At 40.3% G+C, this 22,084-nt stretch overlaps 1 protein-coding gene across 3 annotated transcripts in view; it reads right to left on the bottom strand.

The window, feature by feature from the left end:
* The window catches only part of ywhaba (tyrosine 3-monooxygenase/tryptophan 5-monooxygenase activation protein, beta polypeptide a), a 107,526-nt gene that overhangs the window by 33,101 nt on the left and 52,341 nt on the right, over positions 1-22,084 (bottom strand). For all 3 annotated transcript variants that reach the window (XM_060919138.1, XM_060919139.1, XM_060919137.1), the window contains exon 2: positions 3,213-3,513. In XM_060919138.1, the coding sequence (XP_060775121.1) occupies positions 3,213-3,506 (294 nt within the window). In that variant the 5' untranslated portion in view covers positions 3,507-3,513. The remainder of the gene's footprint in view (positions 1-3,212; positions 3,514-22,084) is intronic.

The raw sequence follows: 22,084 nt of genomic DNA, 5'->3' as shown, positions 1-22,084 counted from the left end.
AAATCAGCCTTAGATGCCACTAGAATGCACCACTTGAAGTGTCTAATTTAAAAATTCTGGGGGAGCATGACCCTAGAACCCCATAGCAGTCTTCAAGGCCCTCCGGGCCAGGTCAGCCCTTACGGGCTGGGCTCCGCATCAGTAGCACCGCTCTGATTTTTTCCCCTTCTTCTCCTGGGGAAAGTCCTGGTGATGGCTAGAAGACTAGGTCAGAGCATCTCCAAAATGCCAGGTCTTGTGGGTTGTTCCAAATATGCAGTGGTTAGTACCTACCCAAAGTGGTCCAAGAAAGGACATCCAGTAAACCACTGACCAGGTCATGGGCACCCAAACCTCACTGATGCACATGGGGAGTGTGAAGGCTATCCCGTCTGATCTGATCCCACATTAAAAAAAATAAATAAATAAAGTTAAATGTTGGCTGAGAGAGAAAGGTGTCAAAAAACTGCATCGTAGCTTGCTGTGATTCCTCTGCAGTAACACAGCCCCAATCAGTATGCCCATGCTGACCCGTCTACCACCAAAAGCATGTACAATGGGAATGTGACCATCAGGACTGGACTATGTCGCAAACAAAATGGGTAGCCTGGTCTGATGAAACACATTCCCCTTTACATGTACAATGGGATAGTTGGATGAATATACATCGCTTCCCTGGACAAGAGATGGCACCGGGATACACTGGGACGAAGTTGGCAGTGGGCTACATTCTGCCAGAAACCACTGAGTTCTGGCATTCATGTGGACATTACTATGATGTGTCCCACCTACCGAAGCATTATTGCAGACCAAGTATTCCCCATCATGGAAATGGTGTTCCCAAATAGCAGCAGCCTCTTTCAACAGAACGTGCCCCACCTCAGTGCAAAAATTGTTCAGGAATGGTTCGAGGAACACAACAAGGAGGTCAAGGTGCTGACTTGACTTTCAAATTCCCCAGATCTCAACCCGATTAAGAATATGCCTTTAACATCTTGGTGTCATATACCATTCAAACACCTTGATTTTTTTTCTTCTTTAGACACCGAGGTTGATTTGTTAATGTGTTTGGGATCAGTTTCCTGTTGCATAACCCAATTTCAGCTTGGCTTAAACTGCTGGGCAGATGGTCTCACATTTGTCTTAAGAATATTCTGGTATGCAGTGTAGTTCATCATAACCTCAATGACTGCAAGTCTCCCAGGTCCTGTGGCTGCAAAAAAAGCCCAAATCACTACCCCTCCACAAACAAGCTTGAGCATTGTTTATGAGGTGTTTGGTGATGTGCTCTGTTTGGTTTTCACCAAACACAGCATTGTGTTTGATGACTAAAACATCTCCAGCTTGGTCTCAGTCCAAATTGCTTCAGAACCTGTAAACCAGAGTCCTGCTGCCATATTCTTTTTGGAGAAGGTGCTTTTTCCCCCAGCCACCCTTCCATGAAAGATATACTTGCACTGTTTTTTTTCTGGTTGTGCCTTCAAGAAAAAAATATTTAAATGTGCTTACAGAGGTCTGTAGGTCACATGATATAGCTCTGAGTTTTTATCTTTACATCTCTGAGCATTAAACTGTCTGACTTTGGATTGAGGCCAAGTTTACATTAGACCGTATCTGTCTCGTTTTCTTCGCGGATGCACTGTCCGTTTACATTAAAACGCCTGGAAACGGGAATCCGCCAGGGTCCACGTATTCAATCCAGATCGTGTCTGGTCCGGTGCTGTGTAAACATTGAGAATACACGGATACACTGTGCTGAGCTCTAGCTGGCGTCGTCATTGGACAACGTCACTGTGACATCCACCTTCCTGATTCGCTGGCGTTGGTCATGTGATGCGACTGCTGAAAAACGGCGCGGACTTCCGCCTTGTATCACCTTTCATTAAAGAGTATAAAAGTATGAAAATACTGCAAATACTGATGCAAATACTGCCCATTGTGTAGTTATGATTGTCTTTAGGCTTGCCATCCTTCCACTTGCAAGTGGTAAGTGATATGCGCTGGGATCTCACACAGCGGCTCAGTCCCGAATCACTGCTTGTGCACTTCACTCGCGCGCTCTGTGAGCTGCGCAGGGCCGGAGTGCGCACCCTCCAGAGGGCACTCGCTGTTCAGGGCGGAGTGATTTGGAGCGCAGGATGCCTGCGGAGCCGAGCGTATCCGTGTATTGGTGTTGCTGTGTGCACGCAAATCGTGTATTGGTGTTGCTGTGTGCACACTAATCGTTTTAAAAATGTTAATCTGATGATCCGCTGATACGGTCTAATGTAAACCCCACCTGAGTTTGCTGGGCCATCCACTCTTGGGAAGACTGGCAACTATCTTGACGACTCTCCATTTGTAAACAAAAAGGGGAAGCCATGGCCTAATGGTTAAAGCAGCAGCTTTGGGACAAAAAGGTCACCAGTTTGATTTCCTGGACCAGCAGGAATGGATGAAGAGCATTTAACCTCCAACTGCTCCCCAGGCTTGTCTGGGTATGTTGCTCTGGACAAGAGTGTGTCTGGTAAATGCCATTAACACAATCCTAGAATAGTGAATTTCAAATTGTTTGGAGATGACCTTATAACCCTTCCCAAATTAATGGAGCAGCAACCATTGCTTCTCTGAGGCCATGGCTGATATCCTTTCTTCTTGTAGACCCATACCCAAGTGCTGCAGAACACCAAAACTGCTACAAGTTTTGCTTTTTATATTTATATATATATATATATATATATAATATATATATATATATATATATATATATATATATATATATAGAGAGAGAGAGAGAGAGAGAGAGAGAGATATGTATTCACATCTTAATTAAATAATCTTGTGCATTTCATGAATAACATCTGCCTACCTTTTATTATTAATGACTCGGAAAGTAGGAAGGGTGTATTTATTTTTCCCCTGCTGGTTTCTGTATGTTGGTTTACAAATAAAATAAAATTAAAAAATTAAAACCCCACACACCCCCACGCTAAAATCTGTCACCTGAGGTTATCTGACTTTTGGTGCCCTGATAAAAAGAACTAAAGGGTGTACTTTTACTTTTCCCATAACTGTATTTCCCCTCACTGCATGCTGTAAAGAGGTGATCCATAATTGGTCATTACATGTCCTGCTAAACAGGGGACATCACAAACAGAGATAAATGATCAGTTACTGCGACATGAACCATGTTGGCACATGCCTGATCTAAACGGGCACGCACACCCATTCATAACCAATTTAGCATTCCTCACCAGCACATCATTGCAGATTTCCTGCAGCTCATGCTCAATTCTCTCACGGTATTCACGCGCCATCTGCTGCTTCTTCTCGTTGGCCTCCGTCTTCTGCTCAATGCTGGAGATGACACGCCAGGAGGAGCGGCGAGCGCCCACCACGTTCTTGTAGGCCACGGACAGGAGATTACGTTCCTCATTGGACAGCTCACCTCCACCTTCAGTGACTGCCTTCATAGAGGAAGCCATGTCGTCATAGCGTTCAGCCTGTTCGGCCAGCTTAGCCTTCTGCACTAGGTCACTCTTATCCATGTCAATACTGTTGAGAAGAGAGCCAATTCATTACATAAATTCACAGAAAATACACTTAGGCTAAGCCTTTGCTTATAATGACTTGTGCCCCTTTTCCACCAAAGCAGTTCCAGGGCTGGTTCGGGGCCAGTGCTTAGTTTGGAACCGGGTTTTCTGTTTCCACTGATAAAGAACTGGCTCTGGGGCCAGAAAAACTGGTTCCAGGCTAGCACCAACTCTCTGCTGGGCCAGAGGAAAGAACCGCTTACGTCAGCGGGGGGGCGGAGTTGTTAAGACCAACAATAATAAGACCGCGAAAGATCGCCATTTTTAAGCGACGAGAAGCAGCAGCTATACAAACACTAAGTCATCCATTATTATTATTGTTGCTGCTGCTTCTTCCGTGTTGTTTCTGCTTCGATATTCGCACCAAGGTTTATGCAAACATAGCGACGTAACTGACGTATACAGCGACGTAACTGACGAATACAGTGAAGTAATGACGTGTACAACGACGTAATGACGTGGCTTTGCTTAGCGCCGCGAGCTATGGAAAAGCAAACTGGTTCTCGGCTGGCTTGCAAGTTGAACGAATTGTGAACCAGCACCAGCCCTGGAACTGATTTGGTGGAAAAGGGGTACAAGTTACTAAAAAAAAAAAGTTACAATACTAAAAACAGTACAGATGAACATTAAGAAATTTTCCAGATTAAAAAAAAAAAAAAAAAGTTTTTATATATATATATATATATATATATATATATATATATATATATATATATATATATATATATATATATAAAAGTGATTCCATGCTTATGGGTACTGAAATGGGGACATGAACATTTTTAAAAATTCACCTAAAACCATTTCTTTTTTTACCATCAGGTCACAAAACATGTAATCTTTAATGAATATGTTAAAAGATAACTTTAATTTTCTGAGATGTAATAAAAACATTTATATGCCAAAGTCAGAACGTAACAGAAGTGTTGTGGACATATATATTCTCAATTTTAACAATGTAGAATTACTTTTTGAAACATAGGAAGGTGATGTTTTAGCAAATATAATTAATAAACATGTGTAGTAGAATAAACACACATTCTTTCAATAAGATTAACATGGTATATAGCTAGATTGTAATTAATTTGTAACAGATGCGAGATGGACAATCGTAACAGAAGTAATGTAACCGACATCATTTTGGAACTCATAGGCTTGACTTTGGCATATAAATCTTATTACATCTCAGAAAATTAAAATTATCTTTTAACATATTCATTAAAGATTACATGTTTTGTGACCTGATGGTAAAAAAAGAAATGGTTTTAAGTGAATTTTTAAAAATAAGTTCATGTCCCCATTTCAGTACCCATAAGCGTGGAATCACTCATTTTATTTATATATATATATATATATATATATATATATATATATATATATATATATATTTTTTTTTTTATTTTTTTTTTTTGATGGATGCATTTTTAGTTTGTGCCATGAAAAAGACGACATTACGGTCACTTGTCCTCTGCACCGGTATTCTCATTTACCACAATTCAAGACAAGCTGTGGAAGTGAGAATCTGTTCAAACAAGAATTTAGTCATGCAGACTGGGGTTTTGTTAATATGTATATATATATTTTTTTAAATTCAGTGTTTTCTTGCTATTCATATTTTCATTGCTGATAGAAAGCTAGTGAAAAAAATTGCATCAAGGCCGAGTCTGTCTAAATTCATTCAATTGTATAAGACTAGTCTATATGAGATTTTCCATTGAGACAATTTCATATCATGTATACATTCCATATCCAAATACCAAAAATAAAAAGCAATGCTAAAATTACAACACACTGACAAAAAACACAAACGGCTAACAATGAGAAAATTGTGCCATATGCGAATAGAAAGCAAGCTATAATGTGTCCAAAAAAAAATTTAAAAAGGTCCGCAAATCTCTCAAACACCAGTTCAATAAAATGATCTGTACCATCAATGGTCACTTCAATAGCATTAAGAAAGTTGTTCGATAAAATGTTCCAAAGTTTAACAAATACAATAAATGCAAAATTAATATGCAACGTCCGGTTGCATGAACAAACCCACCTACCACCCTGGCTCAAACAACCATCATATCCCTCAATAATGGAGCATGCTACAAGGGAAATGCAAAGTCACATTATTTGGTTGCACAATCAACATGTGGCAGCAGAAACAGGAGTGAGAAAACGAGCAGCGTTTCTCCACAGGTCTGAAGTATACTTGCGGTGGTAGCCCACAGAAAGGGCCAACGTTGTCCTTCAGCACAAACGTATGATTTCAGATCGCACTGGAATTTGCTTCGCTTGTGCAGATTGAAATCTGCTTCACAGAGGTCGCTCAAGCTGCTCTGTCAATCATGCATGCAATCAGCAGCAACCAGAAGCTTCAGAAAAACACCTAAGATTAATTTTTCAACTTACAAAGGGGGGAAAAGAAGCACAAAAAGAGAAAAATGGCCTATATTCTGTTAACACCACAAAAATAGAATGACCTAATGTCCATGGACCATTATAGTCTTTTTAATAATCAGTTAAATGGATGAGAAATAGGTACTATTAAACAAGGCTGCATGCGCCAACTGGACTTAAGCACTCCATGTTGTCATGATAAATGTTGACAACACCCAACATGCATGCTGATTAAGTGTCTACAGCATTAAAGTTCTCTGTTCATTGTGGTCAGCTTCATTATGGTAGGCTATTTGGCCAATCAATCCAGCACAAAACAGCTCCTTTTAGCGATACCATGTACTTAATGACTGAGTGGGTGAGCCGGACAGGAAAATATTTGGTTTGAGGTCATGCCGTATGGACCAAGTGCAGTGATGTCCATACAAATGACCAAGAGCCAAATATTTTCCCATCCAGCCTGACCTAACGCCATCAATAAGCATTTTATCATATGACCTTTTTAACCAACATACACAGTGGAAAACAATGAAGTGTGTGTGAAAAACTATCCAATCAGTTTTTGATTGACAGCAAACCATTTATATGCTCAATCACTCCTGCACAAGTTTGAAATCTATAAAATACAACCGACTTTACTGTTCTCTTGAAATGAAAACGATTTTAAGATAACATCGCTAGTAAAAGTCAGTTCAAACTTGGGTCAGCTCATGGAGACATCGATACAAGCACATTAAGTCTCAACAAAAGTAGTTTGATTTGAAAACAAGAGTCAGCAGCTGAGTCAGTTCAATCTTCATCTGATGACTTAAAACGTCGTGTTTCCCCTGGAACAATGGATGCAACACTCACACCTGGAAATGAAAACGGCGGAAGCCAGGGAAACCAGTCCGGGGCCACATATGGCTTTTCCCGGACCGGATTAAAAAAAAAAAAAATCCCTATCTGCCCAGTCACATGACTTTTCCCAATGGTTTTATTAAGAGTGTGCGCGCGCACGGGTCTGTACAGGTCATACAATAAAGTAGATTGTTTACTATTTATCTTTCTCTCACAGAACTTTTTGTTCATTATTTGTTAAAACTGGCCACCAAATATACTTGGGCAACTGTTAATATTCCTGAATGACCTGCGCAAGTAAAGCCTACAGTTTTTCCCCTACCATTATTTCCTCCCCCTAGTGGAGCAGATAACTAAAAAAATCCTTCAAATGGTGACACGCATGAAATTTTGCACAGATACCTGGATACCTGTCCTGGATATACTCTTTCAGATTAGGATCCTGGCCACGTGAAAATTCAGGATGGCGACCTTTTTTCAAGATGGCCGCCATCAGTATCTGGCAATCTCACACCGAGACCATATATCTGTTGAAATAAACATGCTTTTTCCATTTAAATGAACTTTAAATCATGGGATTGTGATCATGAACCGTTTCCCACAATCTACCATGTCCTTCAAGATTTAAACAAAGACGACCTCCAAGTCCAACCTAAACTATCGGAGCTAGGAGAGCCCAGCTCTGCCTGCTCCGTATCCAGCCACAGACCAGCAGTGGCACTGGGCACAGCCCAGTTATCATGGGGCCACCAAACCAGGCGAACCTGGCTCCAGCCCCAGAGAAAATAAAGGAGAAGAAAATGTTGTTCTATTATGCACAATCAGCGAAGATATCCAACAAAAAAAAATTAATTGCATTGAACTGCATTGAAAAGAAAGCAACAGGATTCGATTTGTTTTACTTACAGTGACATCTATAACTTCTATGTTCTTATCTCGTATCTGTTACTGCCCTCTAGTGTTATCTTAATATCTACATTAGTAATACTGTTACGCAATCTTATAACTATAAAACACTTATGACACACTTAACTCTAACACTTAACTCTTATGACTAACTTAACTCTAACTTATTTGCAACTATATAAAAAACCTTTAGGCTGTAGGAAGTCACAATAATCCCAAAAGTGATGGTCTGACAACGCATGCCATCCACCAAAAGAAACAATCAATGCGCAAAATTTATCTACAGTTCACATTTGCAGGAGCAGAGTGCTGTGCACACAAGGCCCAGCCTGAAGCACTTGCATCTACCACGGCAGCTGGTTTTGCAACCACATTTGGTCAGTTGCTCACAGCTCTTGGCTATGGGAGCATTGGCCGTCCAGAAAACGTGCCACTGTTCACCAGACTTCTGCCATCCCCAGTCAGCAGGACTCTCAGGTTCAGGCTGACACAGGGTTGCCTGGCCCCACACACAACCGGCCTGGTAGGCAGCACGCTTGGTATGTTGGAGAAGAGCGGCTTTGGTTGGCGGGATGGCCTCATAAGGTCGTTGTTTCCTGGCAAATAATTCGAGCCTCACCTCATCTACAGTAGCAGTCATTTTGGGCACCACATTGAAGGCTAACCTTCTTAAATTTATATCAGAGACAACAAAATCTGTAAAATTAGCATATAAGAGCATAAACATGGTTCACTTGGAAAATTAAATTACGAGGGAAAATAAAAAATTGTCACATTCAGGCAGCCATCTTGGAAAATGGCGGCCATCTTGAATTTTTGGCGTGGCCAGGACCCTTTTCTAAAGAGAGGACATTAAAGCATATTTGTGGAGAATTTCATGCTTGTGTCACCATTTGAAGGATTCTTATGAAATACGCAATTAACCACTGCACTACCCCCCCCCCCCAAAAAAAAGTTCTCCCCACACACACAAAGGTCTGGGGGGAGGGGAAAAAAGGTGCAGGTGCACTGACCATGCAGAAAGAGCACCTGCTCAAAAACAGATGATGCAGGCACTAGGACCATGCAGAAACATCCCCCGCTCAAGCTGCCAATTCCCTCTCCTCTCGCATGCCCAAAAACGATTCAATTCAAGCAACAGTTTGACATGAGTCCCATTGAATGTTTTTCCCCCTCCATTTTTCCCTTCCATGTTTAGAAACCTAGTCATTAATCCCCCTGATGATTACGTTTGGTAAATAAAAAAAAAGTGATGTCTTTGTTTTGAACGAAACAATTACACATCCAAATAGAAGTGTATTAAAATATCGTGGGGTGGGGGAAGCAGGCCTAAATGTGCATAATGTACAAAAGAAATCGTTTTGAAGTATGTACACTTAGTTTAAGCCAATATACAGTTTACAATTAAATGTATTTAGGTATGTAAATGATCTAATAAAAGGACAACACACGAGCTAAAATAAATAAACAAAAATTGCAGGCTGTAGTTGCGAGGGGCATAAATTTGTCTCATCTGTCACATAGCTAGCAAATACCCAACACAAAAACATCCCATGCTGTTCATTCACACAACTGACGGGTTGCCGAGAAGTTCTGCCAGAGATGCCAACATTGACAAATGTAAAAGAACACCATATCCAAGCGTAGTGAGGCTTCCTCTCAGGCCAGGGGTCTGGGGGCCACTGAGGCCACCATAAACCAAATTTCAGGGAAGCTCAGAGATGCAATCTAGGCCATTTTGAGCTACTTTTTGAAGAAAATAAATGCAGGGTTCACTGTACAATGCAAGTTCAATTATCCAAATTCAAAAGTTTGGCTAACTAAGAGGATGTTCAGATAAAAAAGGTTCAGATAACTGAGCTTGGATCTTGGGTTCAACAACAAAACCCACAGTAAAAGACAAAATATTTATGTATAGGTCTTTCAAGAACAAAATTACTGTATTTACTTCCCGAAGTGTGCACCAGTCTAATACCGGACTTAACGAGACCGTCAATGACGGCATAGCTCACTCCAGCCCCGTAGAGTCCAGAAGGAATGATCTAAAGTGGGCCACCTTGCGCAGGTCGACTCTCAACGAGTCCACAGGGTTCTCCGCTTTTCAAAAATTAAAAAATGGTGGCAGATTTGGGTTGTTTTTTTTTTGCCGTGGGAAGGATGGCAGGCCAGAATTATAACGTGGTGGTGCGCCACTTTAAAAGTGTCCATGGAGAACACTGAATCCAGCTCAAATATCTGAGAGTAGAACTGCACTTTAGATTGTTCCTTCTGGACTAGATGGGGCCAGAGTGGGTAGAAGTTGTATGCACCCTAGGTACCCCTAACCTTCATGCCAGAAAGAATCAAAATCACTGAAAAATTGAGGGAGAAGTGACGTGTGGAAACTGCTCATTAGGGCTTAATATTGATTATTAACTGAAGTTATTCAAATTTGGGTAGAAGCTACATGTACCCCAGGCAGACCTACCCTGCTGCCAAAAAAGAATAAAAATCGGTGAAGAATTGAGAAAGAAGTGATTTTCGTGACATGTGGACAACGAGGGACAACACATGATGGCATAAGCTCATTGCCTGTCGGCCGGATGAGCTAATAAAGTCAATACTGAAAGATGCCCATCCATACAACATTTAATTAAACTGAGCATGCTTAAGTTACTTAGATTAGGCATATCAGGTGAAAATTCAAATTCAGTCCAGATTGCTTGAAACCGGTCTCACTGAATTCAGAACTGAATGGAGAACATGCTTTTTGCAGAATTAAAATGTGTTTATCCATTCTTGAGCCATTACAAATCAAAGCTTGGGGGGGGGGGGGGGGGGGGGGGGGCATTTAATTTTTAGATAACTGATATATGTATTGGGATAACATGGTCCAAAACGGGCCAAATTAATAAATTTGTAAAAACCCATTATGCAAACTAATATTTAACAAGTGTTGTCAGGCAAAACAAATCTCACCCAGTAGCACTTATGATGAATATGAAGGAAGATATCGCGGAAAAAAATAAAATAAAAAAATTAGGTACCCTGAGTACACGTGGCTTATAAATAAAATTCTGATACCATGTCCATACAGTAGATATAGCATGCATGCACATCATGTATCTCTCTCTCTCTAAATATATATCCCATTCTCCACTTTTGAAAAATAAAAGGTGGTGGCAGGGGTCCGGGGCAGAGCCCTGGTGGGGGGGCGAAACCCCCCCCTTGAAGCTGATGGACTTTGGGCTTTCTTTTGACAGTGAAACTGGCCAATAAATGGATAGGAAATGCTAAATCATTGTTAAAATCATTTTACAAAAAGTTAACACACTTACTGTACATATCATCTGATGGACAATGGCCAAAGATAGAACTTTTAATACAAGATGTTTTATTGGGTCCGGTTTCCCAAAGTAGCAGCAGAAATTTAACACAAATTATAATAAAAGTTCAAATATTACCAAAAAAAAAAAAAATTGGTCTACAAAACAGAATACTGTATTGCACTATGTTTGCACCACCTGATTACATGCACATTACAGGACTACTACATAACAGACAGTGCCCATGACCCAACTAATCCACCTCCCTTCAGAGGGCTAGATATAGTGTCCTGTCCCCACCCACTGGAAGATACCAATTATTTGATATTACCAACATCACAAACCATACATTTGCATAATTTCAGGTCCAAATGCATGCCAATAATCTCTATAATTCATAAACAAAATACCCAATTACAATAAAAGCATACATTTTTTACAATACACATTGGGTTTCACATTGGGTGAAACCACTACAATCCATGCACGAGCTGGTGCATGTGCCCGAGACTGGCACTACAAAGCCACCCCGGCCTCCCTAGTCCGGGTTCTTTGACCCAGGAACCCGGAAGTCCTGCAGTAAACAAACATGGTGAAGCAATGGGAAAATGCAGCTCTAGCCGACAATCACAGATACGTAAAATAAAAGACCTGAACTTAACTAATGTGTGCGCACGCTGTTATATGATTACCATAATGGTGTATGGTCAGAAAAGACGATAGATAAGCATAACCGTTGCACAATAACGCTAAAAACCTGTGTGCGCACCGCAGAGTTATTTAGCTGCAGCTTGTAGCTTCCAACACTACTGTGTGTCAGTATAGTGTAATGTGGTGCGGTGTAGTGTAACGCAGGGATAGACCTCAATCTGCAGAGCTCTGTGTCACAATCTGTATGCAGCCGGCCACATGTTTTTCTATTGCAATTACGTGGCCACTTCAGGTAACCCCGTATGCATTCGTTTAATGGTCTTCTGCGTGTTAAATAGTTACAAAATTATAAAGCTAATACTTTGATTTATTTGGTGTATACTGATGAAATTACGTTTGGTTGTTTTGGCCAAGGGAAGGGTGGCGGGCCAGAATTATAACGTGGCGTTGCGCCACTTGAAAAGTGCCCATGGAGAATACTGTACTCTATGAGGCAGTAGCAGGCAGTAAAAATGAAGCATAATCCAAAAATGAATTTTTTATACATGTATACACACCCCAAATGTCTGTACTTCATATTATTCTACTCTTACGGTTTTTGAAACTGAAACCTCCAAAACGAGGCTGACATACACATGCTGTCGCCATAACCGAAACTCATTTCCCAGAAATTGCCCAGTGGAATGCACTTTCCCTCTGTAATAAGCATAAACATGTCTGAAAGCAATTTCTTTAGTCTAGTGAATCATCTTAGAAGCATTATTTAATACTAAAGAGAACATTTTGTTTAAGTGTAGTGTAAAGACAAAATATCTGCCAAAACGCTTTAAAAAAAAAACACTTAGAAAACCTTTCAGAAGAACCAAACAAAGGATGTGATAAAAGGTAAATTTTCTCAAAATAAACACATTTGATATCGAATCAGTAGCCTTGGCGAACGAGGTGAATTTAGTTTCTTTTTATCTGCCAATTATCAGGGCTCGACATTAACGCTTGTCCAGGACAAGTGATACTTTATGTCGGACAAGTTCATCGTCTCCGGTTACTTGCCCGATTGGACAAGTGCCAAAACACGCCGATATTCGAGTTACATATCAAATTTATCAGTTTATTCACACGATTTCCGAAGCATCTCACTCGACATTGTTTTGATGAATCGCCGGATGTTTCTATTCGGAAAGAGCGATGTGCGCATGCGCAATATTCAGACCCTCCAGGATTTCGCGATGTTGCGATTTGCAACATCAACGCAAATTCAACCAATCCCCGCGAATTCAGGGCGGTGCTGCAATTATATCCAATCACCGCAACTTTCCCGCAAATTTGACCAATCGTTGGCGTCGACAAACTACCTTCCGCCTTACTTCCGTGTATACGTTCAAGAGAAGCAGCATGTGCGAGTCAGTGTTTATATAGGCTTAAATTGTGTTACTGAAAGTGTGTTATGTTTACAGTGAAGGACTGTGTGCACTTTACATTTTTTTTTTACTTAATACAAGAAATTAATGGATGCCAACATTTTTGCCAAAATGGTATTTTATTTTCCATTGTTTAGGCAGCTTCAGCATCATACTGTCAGACTCTGCTCAAATTGTTTTTTTTCTTCTATGAAGCCTGAGCCATTTATTTTTAGTTTATAATTGTTTAATTTAGTCTTCAGGAGAGACTGCCTGCACACAGTACTAGTATTAAGTGTTTTTTTTTTTCTTACATGAAAGCTGAGGCATTTATATTATATTTAAAGGTAACTTCATGTTGTGCTGTGAGGTTCTATGCACTTTAACTTTTGAACCAACAGGTGCATTTGGATAAGTAAAGCCTATTTTTCTGCATTTTTGTAGTCCTGGTAATCTTTTATATAGGACCATTTCTCAGTGTCTTTGCTTTTTTTAATCAGTAATAACTTAATATTTAACATATCACTTAATTTTAATCACAAAAAGAGAAAATCGCAACAATTTCTCGCAACTTTCACTTCCTCCCGCAATGTAATCGCAACAAAAACCTAAAAAACACCGCAACTTATCGCAATTTTTTTGGAAACCCCCCCACAACAATCACAAAAAAGGCCCGCAAAATCCTGGGGGGACTGAATATTCCACTTGCGAAACCGGCCAATACCGCTTCATGTATTTGAGCTGAAAAGTAAACGGTCGTTTATGATTGGTTTTAAATCGTATCATACACGTGGATTTGTTGACATTTCTGTTGGCGGGATCATTATTCAACTGTATATGGGCAATTCCATGTAAATGTCAACCTCACCATGCAAAAATAAAGCAACATGTAATGCATCAAAACCACTCCCAGAGATATCACCTAGGCCTGTATTTTACAGATGTGAATAAGTTGAACCAATTTGTAACCAACCTAATATGTCACTGTCAGTCTTTCTTTCTTATAATGTAAAACCCAAGCCAAAATCAACTTTGATCATGTACAATTCTATATTATTGCCACAAGCCACAGAAATGTATGCTAAAATCCACAAAACAGCAAAACAATAGCCATCCTAAATATTATTTAAGAACTTTGATAGTTTTAGCTGATATTTAGAGTTTTTCAAAGGGTTATGTTGGTTAAATTGCTGATTTTTCTAAACATATGCCATGTCTATTTCAGACGCGTCACATCCATAACGGAATTTCGTCACATCCATAACGCTGACTTTTCCTTCCGAAACTCTGCATGAAATACAAAATATTTTAAACAAAGTTTTTTTATATTCACCTTGGACCCCTCTATCAAACGGATATCTCCATTTCGACATTAGGTTTACAATTTCACAGAGTTTGATAAAAATGTATAGTCACCCAAGAAAAGTGATACTTTTTCTGTCACATCCATAACGCATCTTTTATTGGCATTTTGTGGCATGCCCTAGATGTACTATGGGAACTGTTCTTGTTCTATCACTTCTCCAGTATGGTACAGCCTTAAAATATGCAACACCTGTTTAAATACTGGGAGACAATAAAACATGCACTGGGTCATTTGTTGCCATTTTGAGTTCAAGTGTCGCATCCATAACACTGGAATTGCTCATATTTACGTTGAGTATGTGGTAATTTCCAAATCTTTGAATTGATGTTCATTATAAAAATTTAGACATTTAGAAAATGTCTCTCCTGAAGTTGGGCTTCACAAAGAAGTCTAGTGAATCCGAGGCATCTGGTGCTGAAAGGAGGAGGAAACAATCACAGCAGAACTATGAAAGCAAGAGAGAGTGGAAATTTCTCAATTCTTGGAAGGATGAATTTGAATGGGTCCAAGACACCGGAGATGGAATGCAGTGTTCTCTGTGCATATTGTATCCTACTTGTGCTGATGTCTCGTGCAGCATGTTTAAAGGTACAGCTTCATATAGGCGAGACATTCTAGTGTCTCATGGCAAGAGTACAAGCCACAAGCGGTGTGATGCAAATGCAACAAATGCAATAAAAACTGTTGGGTTACAAATAGTTTGTGGGGTTTTTTTTTCTCAAATATTTCTTCGGAAAAGTCAACTTCACATTCGGACAAGTAAATTTCCTTTCAACTTGCCCGACAGGACAAGTGGTTTCAAAAGTTAATGTAGAGCCCTGCAATTATCTTGTGATACTACCAAGTTATAACAAGGTTTCTCTTATTTAGTTTCTAGTTCTGATTAGTTACGAAGTTTATCAAGAAATAGAACAGGCAAATAATCTTGAGCAGGATAAGTGCTGATTGGTTACAAACGCTGTGTCCTAAATCACTCAGATGTTCATGCCGCCCTACTCACTATATAGGAAATTATATGAGCTCATTGATTAAATGATAAGACTTCTTTGCCGTGGCACTACTTTTCATGACGCACTGAGATACTTTGAGTGCACTATACAGGGTGTAATAATACTCACTATACCTTGACAGCACTACAAAATGGCGACCCGACTATATAGTCCACTATGTAGCGAGTGATTTGGGACACGGGAACTTTTGCTATCGTTACACTGATTCTTACATTCTTAAACTCGTTCTTGTGTACCACTGTAATACTTTTGTAATACTTACACGCATGCGCAGTGTGCTATTGTTACACACAGTCTTGCAACACGATAACGCAATCAACTGTTCGTATCGCGAGATCACAATTCACCATTCTGGTGATTCGCATATGCAGTGCACATCACCGTTCTGGTGATCCACATGTTTAGTGTGCGATTGTTACACTCTTGAGTGTATGAGGCAGTAGCCACAAAAACCTTGACCAGATGACCCTCAAAATGTTGGGAGGTTCTATTTGAGACCAATGCCCAGCTATCCTGAAAGTTTCATGAAGATCGGTCCAGCCGTTTTCCCGTAATATCATTAACAAAAAAACAAAGAAACCCCACCGAAAATAATAACTCGCCCCCTGGTGGACTCCATCACAGGCGAGATAATTAGTATTATGCGAATTGGGTGTTTTTTTTAAAAAAAGTTAAACCTGTATACTCCCTTCAAAGCTTCACCAAACTGCTTTATTTGTGCAATAAAGTTGATCTAAACTCTCATTTATATATCACAAAGAAGGAGAAATCAATGCTATAAAATAAGCAAAAATAAGCACTGAATCTCATTCACATCCACCATTCTCTATCCAAATAAAAAAGTAAAGAACATTTCCAATACCCTCTTAGTATCTCTCAAAAGTAGGGCCTACTAATGTTTAAAGAATATAAGTGATCTTGATTATTCACAGCTTTCCAGCCTAACCTCAAAAAAAAAAAAAAACCTGCGATCCACATCCAATACACAATTCCAAATAATTGAACTGAAATTCACACTCGCATTTCTGACTTCCTTTTTTTTTTTTAATAATCATTCAGACCACTAAGATCTCAGTATTTTTCATCAAAACTACAGTTATCTTCTAAAATGGTTATTTATACGCGTCAGTTTGATTTGGAAAAAAAAAAAAGTCAGTAAAGCTATGAAAACTTACTTCAAAGTTGCCCATGAAGCATAATCTCAAAACTAGCTGATGGAAAATTTTGCTGAATGCTTCATCAGAAATAGTGAGAACTAGAGAACATTCCTATAAAAGTTGTGATGTTCACAAGTAATCCAGTCAGAAACCAATCAGGAGAGAGCCTGAGCGCTCTCCCGTGACTCAAAAAAAAAAAAAAAAAAGGGGCACTGGCAGTTTCCTGATGGCATGCGAACAGAGTTTTTACTCTGTTGTACCAACTTCAACCGGCTGTTACGCCCAAAGTACTGAACACCCCATTCAGTACTTTGGGAGTAACGGTTTCCCAAAAGTCTCTTAACGAGGAGAGAGCAAGCATTCATTGTGCTACTTGCTCTACCATTTAACGATGATCTTTGTGCTACAATGCTTTTGGGAAACTCAGGCCAGATCTTAAGATAAATTTCTTTGGAAAGCAGAGACAAGCTTTTTAATGATGGTATTCATGATAGAAAATATTCAAAAGTTAAGCAATTACAGAGTTGGAAACTTAGACAAGTGGCTGCATGCACAGTTTTCACAGCACAGCCAGCGAGAGTCTGGTATGTCGTCTTAGATAATTTGTTGTACGTAGCTGACTTTGCTTTCTCCAGAGTACTTCTGTTGTATGACTTCACTTCACATCTGACTAGTTTGAGAGAAATTGAAAGTTTCAGCTCTGGAACACGACTGATAACAGTTTGCTTCCAGAAAGACAACTACGCATCACTACTGTGCATTTCTGACCACTGCCTTTAACACACGCTGTGATTGTTCGAGAGCATGAATCAGGTCAACTCTCGGCCAATCACAGCGCAACTAACATAAGGATACGGAAATTCCTGGAATTATCTGAATCGCTAAACAGTGATGCGTGGAACAGTCTGAACGCTGAAAGTATGTTGATTCAATCGATACATGGGCAAAACCGGTTGAAAAACGGATTTTCAGGTCTACACGTAGCACCCTAATTGTGCTTCAAATCCGTAGCTGCTATGCCCAAAGCGTGTATGTTGGCATCTCTGTTCTACCCATTCCAATGTAAAATATAGCCAAAAGCAGCGATGAGAGGCCCTCGCACCTCCGGTTCCGTGACCCGTCACACGTGTTCATCGTACAATGCACATGTATCCGAGATGCGAGACAAAAGCCTGGGTCTCTGATGTGCGTGCAACAGTGATTAGTTTTTAGGCAACAGAGTTATTCCTGTCCAGGTCCAAATGGTGGCGCTATACCAGAGGGTCACTGTGGGCATTAGAACCATCATATCCTACAACCTGTGAAGTTTGAGCCACATCATGCAATGCATGGTGAATTTATAACACTTCCTGTTTGCGTGGCATAAACTTATTTCGCCATTCCAACATCTTACAAGATATCGCAAATCCCTTCACAATTCAAAGTCAGCAACACCTCATCACATACCAAATATGGCATGAATCCAACAAACTGCCTCAGAGGAGTACATCAAAATATAACACGTGTCAAAATGAACAAATCCAAAAAATAACTCACTTCCTGTTGAGTATGGCTAATGCAATGTATGTGGCAATTTTGTTGTTCTTGTGGCACCCCACACCCTACCTAATTTGACGCGGATAGGTGGAACTATATACCGGGCAGGAGTCTCTGACACATGGGGCACTATGGAGTCCCCCAGACACACCTGGGGTCAAGCCTCTATTGCTGAGTAGCAGTGCGCATGACTGATGTGTGTACCAAATTTCATGAGTCTTCACCCAAGGGAACCACCTCAAAAATGGTAAAAGTGTTGACAACAATGCCTTGCAACTCTAGTGCAACAGCCTCTGGTGGACACCTGGGCCTTGCACCTCCAGTGCTCGGGCCCAAATAAAATCTCTACAGAAAACAATGGGGCCTTGCACCTCTGGTGCAGCAAAACCATTTCAAAGCAACAAGCTGTGTCAATTCTTTGGTAACTAACCATATTTAAACAACTCAAATTCAAATCGATGAATGGTGATGGGTACAGCTGACCATTCTACAGGGCGTCTCAAATGTCTGGATCCAGAAATGTCCACAGGCGCCGGCGGTTTTCTCCGCCGACACAGACGGTCTGTGCCAGCTACTTGATTCCAAGGGAAGGGGGGGGGAGGGGGGGGGGAGGGGGGGACTTGCCTTTCAATGTTTAAGCAATTTATATCGTCTCCGCTGCCCATAATTTGCTGCAAATCCAATTATTTCACCACGAAATTGCCTTCGATTTGGGTCAAGCATGACCGGAAGCAATGCCATATTCGTTGATTCTCACGGTCTGATTGGCTGAGCCAGACCACGTCATAGCAGACGACCTGGCAGATGACGGTAAAGATGCAGATGGTTGCATCAGATGAATGCACTCTTCACAAAATGTAACCAAAGAAGAAACTAAAACCTTCCGTAGGCCAAATAAAGTCTATGTTTTCTGTAGGTTTGTACATATAAATTGGAATGAGTGTCATTTTGTCTTTGTTCCACTTGCCATCCTACCACACAGGCCACACTGCCCACAGTTATGCAAGTTATGATTATTAATATAATCATGCATTCACAAACAAGAAAACTTTGATAATGATAGATCTACTCTACTCTGACCACCCCACCATCCCCTTCACTGCTTTTACTGGCAAACCTACCAGACCCATTTTGAGTGACAAATCTCATATGGGGCTCATTATGAGTGCCCAGAATACCAAAGTTCCCAGAGAGATGTATGGTCCCTCAGCTAAGGCTTCACGCTTACAAAATGCAAGTGCAATTAACTAATTGTCCGCAAATATTTATACTGCAGTGTGCGAAATTACAGCGTCGGGCTACCGGGCACGCGATCAACTTTTTCGTCGGGCCATAAACTATAAAAAGTTGAGAGTCAGTCATGCCACAAACATTGACCCGCCCGTGAACATACATTTTGACGGTTTCATGCTTGTATTACCATGTCCCTAACACAACACGTCCACCTTTTGCAAGGATTGTTTTCATTGGTTATTTTGTCAGATACATCACAAATTTGTAAAACGAAAGCGAATCAGCTGCCATCTCTTAAACGAGCAGTTTATCACATTACATTTTGCTGACATTGTGGCGCGAGATTCTACAGGAGTGCGCTTTTTTGCGACAATCATGTGGAAGTTTCTGGGTTTGCCTGAGAAAAAAAGTGAAGCAGAAGAAAACAGAAGAAATCAAAGCTACTAAGAAGCGATATGAGGAAGAAAGGCAGGAGAGGACATTTAAACCAGGTTGGCTGCAGACATACAATTTGTTGTTGTACTCAAATACACAAAAACGGATGTTTTGCCGACCTTGTCGTTCAATTTATGGTCCGTATGCTGTTAGGAAACCCGGACTGAAAACTGACAAATATCACAAGTATGCGAATGCTCCTCTTGTGTTGGGCTCACAGAACTTCAAAAAACACACACTAGATGTGCATCAGGCATCCGAGGGTCATACATTCACACTGGCCATCAACTTTTAATGCTGGCCATGAACATTGAAAAGTTAAGAGTCCTGTTGGCCGTTTCTGATTTTCAAGATATTTCACATACTTATGCTGAAATTAAAACTACACTGTACACAATACCACACCAGAAGCACATCAAGTACATTACACATGCACCAAATAAGCTCACCATGTAGTTATGTTACAAAGCCAGACAGCGTACTACAGGAGGGTAACTGAGAAAGCCAAGCGCACATACATCTGGAGGAAAATTTACATATTTTGAAAGTATTTTACAGGGAAATGGTGAGCAATTTATGAGCTGAGAATGCACCAGAAGGCATGCAAATTTAAAAATTTTCTGGTGGAACATGCCCCCAGACCCCCTAGCATGTCTTTGACGCAAATTCCAGAGCCACCTGCTACTTTTTTTTTTTTAAGCTAGCTACTGCAGGTTTTCTGGAGAACCCTGGGATCCACAGGCAATTATTTATTTAAAATACAGATGACAACAAATGCTTTCTATTGAACTTCATGTGAAGAATCCCATCTTGTAGACATAAGAACGAGTTCAATTTGATCTATTGTTCACTTCAAAGCCATCATGAATCTCAAATAAAAAGATTATTAAATTTCATATAAGGAAAAAATGCCTATGGATCCAGACTTTTGCAGGGGCTTCAAAGTTTGGGAAAATAGCAGGGTACAAATAATTTACAGCAGGGTGCAAAATGGTAAAATGGCAGACATAATGCATGCAAAGCGTGCGGGGGGGGGGGTTCAAAGGGGGGTGCGCCACCCCTTTGGCACGGAAAATTTTATGAAATGCACTGAGAAATGGTGGCCTCTGGTAACTTAACAGTGAAAATAAAGGATAATCAATACCATTTGGAAACTTGAAATATGAAACCATACTGCAGTCATTTTATCAAATTTCAGAAATATTTGCAAACAAACACACAAGTAGTCCAACTGAAACCCACATATGGATGATATAATAATTTTAAGTCTGATGTGCACTTTGACTAAGCTAAGGTGACAAGTTTCTCCAGATTCTCTAATACTATTGAAGAATATGGTGAAATCTTGAATACAGATGAACAAAACTTCAATTATAATCAAAATGTTTATTTTTTTGGCAGTCAATAAACTGTTACATAAAATGCAGCTACATGTACTTCATCAGTGTCAGTGAAAAACTAAAGGAAAAATTTATGGGTGACAATCAAACGAATCTATGTAAAATAAATAAATAAATGTATGTCTGGTTGTCAAGTTATTTCTCGACACAGACAGATAGATGTGTGTACACCTACCAAAATAAATCAAAGAAAGTAACATTATATGATAGTTAGGCACAACAAATAATATAGGAATATTATATATATATATATATATATATATATATATATATATATATATATATATATATATATATATATATATACACACACACACACACACACACACACACAGAGAGAGAGAGAGAGATGCAAGTACGAATTTTTCATGGGGTGGGATGGTTTGGAACAGGTCATCTAAAATTGGGATAACATTTACCCGGGACGGGTAATTGAGGCGGGTCGTCTAGCTTAAGCTTAATTAGCGTTTTTAAGGCCAATTTATGCTGACAACCCAGTCCTCCCAGATGGCGTCGCAGACAGCGTCTGCGTAGCCCCCCCCCCCTTCGCAGACGCTCTGCACGCACCTCCCAAAAATTGTGACCACCGCAGAAGCCTCGCAGACAGCGTCGCAGACAAGAGGGCTCTGATTGGTCCACTCTACATCCGCTGTACACGCACTTCCGCTTCCCTACTTTCCCGGTTTGGTTTGTTTTCACTACCGCCATTTTTAAAAACACGAGCGAAGATGGAGCAGCATGAAGAGCGGTTGATCGAGGAAGTACGTACATCTATACGACTCCAGTTCTAGTCATTATAAGTAACCGGAGGATAAACACTCCACTAACCACACCCATCAACTACTCCTAGCGATTTCGCGCCCCCTTGCGTTGTGGCGGTGAATAACATCGCGCACGCCTATTACTCCC

The sequence above is a fragment of the Neoarius graeffei genome, chromosome 4, assembly GCF_027579695.1.
Source record: "Neoarius graeffei isolate fNeoGra1 chromosome 4, fNeoGra1.pri, whole genome shotgun sequence".
Taxonomy (NCBI): Eukaryota; Metazoa; Chordata; class Actinopteri; order Siluriformes; family Ariidae; genus Neoarius; species Neoarius graeffei.
The sequence above is the reverse complement of the archived record's forward strand: the minus strand, read 5'-3'. Positions and strand labels throughout refer to the sequence as shown.